Here is a 3,131-nt window from a genome sequence, read left to right on the forward strand (position 1 = left end):
ATTACGAATTTCTTCAAATAATTCACTGTAAAGTGTTTTATTATAATGTAGTGAATAGAAAACTCTATAATTTTTGATAGGTTATGGTTCAGATCTTTTCCCCTAGCAATTAATTTTTGATAGGTTGGTCTAAACATACAAAATATAATAAAAAAATAAACTAACTATCAAGCTAGATAGAGTTTGGATTAGTAAGATTCATGATAAGGGAATCATCAATCTTCTGGAGGTTTACGCAAAAATGGAGATTCACATTTTTATCTACCCAATTATTTGAAGAAATTCGTAATACAGAGAATGAGATTTCTCAACATAAAGATATACTTTTAAGTAATAAAAAAGATTTAGTGCATATAAATTTCAGAATTCTACAAGCACAAAATAAACTTACTCACGAATATATACCAACCATGGTTAATATACGTAAGTACCTCCTTCATAGGCAAAAAATGCATCAAGAACACCTTGATAAAGCTTTAAACTCAGTTTCAGAACTCAGTGAACTCATTAATCAATAATATCATTGATCAATAATATCATTGTAAACATCCCAAAGATTTGGTCTATAATGTTTTTTCCTTTTGCAGCCATCCTATAATATCAACAACGGATGGCTCAGACTAGTCCCATACAAACCCCACTTTTCAGAGAGGAGGAGATTAACCATTTTTGCGTAGCGGCTGTATAAGAAGATATGTTTAAGAAGAATACTCCTAACCGCGTCCCTTCTAAGGCTGTAAAGTGTTTTATTATAATGTAGTACCATTATAAACAATAACTTACAGGTTTCATGACTCTATTTTGTAAGAACACTCAAGTATAACAAAACAAAGATTTATTGATAAAAGAGCTCCCGAAATGGGAGTACTCCTATTGGAAAGAAAAATTATAATAAGAAAAAGTATAAAAACAAAAAGAAATTCAAATCTTTTTGGAAAAAGAAAAGAAGAAAATTTTCGCCTGCACAAAGTAGCAGGTTTCATCTTTGGTGTTCCCTTCAGGCACATCAACAACAAACGACTCCACCACTAGAGTCCCTGGCCTCCCCCCTTCAGTCATTTCTGGGTGGACTGAGATAATTGAAGAGTAATTCTGCATCAAAACTTATATATATTTTTTTAATTTGTACAACATATATTGCATTAATTATTATAAATATAAACAGAGCTGCATTTGATTACGCACCCTCAGCCTGTGATCCCCACCAATAATCCGGATGCTAAAGATATGCTGGTCGTCATCAAGGAGTTCCAACCTCTCTGTGCTTGTGGTCGCAGGAAGACCCGACTTAACATCAACTTCTCTAAGACTACCAATCTCAAGATTTCCCTCAGCAACAACACATCTGCTAACAAATGGCTTGTACTTTTGTGGTTCATCAAATCTTCTCACCAAAGACCAAACCTATAAATCAAATCACAAAAATTAAACAAGATGAAGATCAAACATATCCATCAAGGAGCCACCCGTGTGAAATGAAAACTACCATCATACTTCAGCTGTAATTAATTTCGGAAAAAAGGGTTCTAACAATATCTCATCCATCTTACAATCAAAATCAAGCACAAGTCATCAGTCAAGCAAATGATCCATGAAACGCAGCTGACCCACAACAAAATTCCTCCCCTCAAAACCATCTCTCATTTCTCTAAAAACAAGTATGTATGATTCTGTAGAGTTGTCATCGCTCCAAAATGCTTGCGTGATTTCGTAAAACAATGGACATAAATAGATAGATGTAACGAATTATATTTAGTGAAACCACTTGTGTCTCATATGTTTAGGCAATACATGAAAGTTATATATGTATCCAAATTCCTACCCTTCTCGAATCTAATTCGTCACACGTTACTCGTCGTATAACTTATAAACTCATACAACATATATCTTCAAGATATTTGCGTAACGAGAACAGAACATCCTAAACGAAATTAAAATCTTCCGAGATCTGATCGAACACAACCCACGTCTTATCCACACACATTAATCTAGATAAGAATAAAAACGTAAATCCACATAGAGAAGAGAAGAATAATAAACATCTAGGAGGTTAAATCAGATGAATTACGAGATGAACAGGGGCCTTGATGTGCTTGAGGAGAACGGAGGTGCATTGATTCTCGGAAATCTCGTGCCTATGATGCTTCTTAATGTACTCCATCTCCAAACTGTTGTATCCATTATTCCCGCAGCTCATCTTTTACGAACAAACCTAATCAACACTACTCTACTCCTTCGTCTCTCTGGACAGAATCCGATCACAGACGAGATCCAGATACCTGAAACTAAAGGTGCGACTCAGAGATTCACCACCATGAGATTAAGAGAGCTGAGCTTCTTCATCGCGTGAAACTGAAAAGTCTCTCCTTTTGTCATCAAAATGTGTAGTTTATTGTTCGTCGTTTGCTCACCGTATTATCTCCAATGGAATTGCAAATGGCCTCCGATAAGTTACTAATTCCCATTTTGCCATCTTTTTTGTCGGCTTCTCTTTACTTTGTCTGGATCTGTTTGGGTGCCGTGGGGTAATCCCAAAAACTCATAATCCGACAATATCTTATTAATAACCATTTTATTCATACAATTAATATCTTAGCTCATGTTTCTTTGATGGATTTAGCAACCAAAATGAATTTTTGTAACATGATCAACTTACGAGAATAATATACAACTAATAAAACAGAGAATAAATTACATTTTATTTTCTGTGGTGTACATTCAAGTTTTAGTCCAACTTTTAAATGTTGACATTATTTGTTTATATAGTTTCAAAAGTTGTATACATGGTTCTTGATACTAACTCTATTAATTTGTATCTATTAAATACATATAAATTAACCATTATACATCTTTTTTATCATCTAAGTTATACTATATTGAGATTATTGATAATTCATGGACAATTCCTGAAATTATTTAAAAAACACAAAAATCATTTTCACAATATAGTGGTGAACTCGATACTAGAACCGAAATCGAAATGACATAAAATACAGACTTGAAGTACATGGTACGATACCAATACCAATTTGGTGGCGGTTCAGGAAAGTAGGTTTAGTTTAAACTTAGATGCAACGTCCCAAATTTCAAACTAAAATTTTCATTTCTAGAAAGGTATAAACAATGGTGCT

At 33.7% G+C, this 3,131-nt stretch overlaps 1 protein-coding gene across 1 annotated transcript; it reads right to left on the minus strand.

Moving 5' to 3' along the window:
- Nucleotides 1–820: 820 nt before the first annotated feature.
- Nucleotides 821–2,406, minus strand: LOC145161690 (abscisic acid receptor PYL8-like). The gene is made up of 3 exons (XM_079081273.1): nt 2,069–2,406; nt 1,186–1,404; nt 821–1,092 (listed from the first exon to the last, which is right to left on the minus strand). Exons 1-3 carry the CDS (start codon nt 2,195–2,197, stop codon nt 922–924), a joined length of 519 nt encoding a protein of 172 aa, XP_078937399.1. The 5' UTR covers nt 2,198–2,406; the 3' UTR covers nt 821–921.
- Nucleotides 2,407–3,131: the final 725 nt, after the last annotated feature.

Source organism: Lactuca virosa, chromosome 2, assembly GCF_052849685.1.
Source record: "Lactuca virosa cultivar CGN04683 chromosome 2, Lactuca_virosa_CGN04683_v6, whole genome shotgun sequence".
In the NCBI taxonomy this organism is placed as follows: Eukaryota; Viridiplantae; Streptophyta; class Magnoliopsida; order Asterales; family Asteraceae; genus Lactuca; species Lactuca virosa.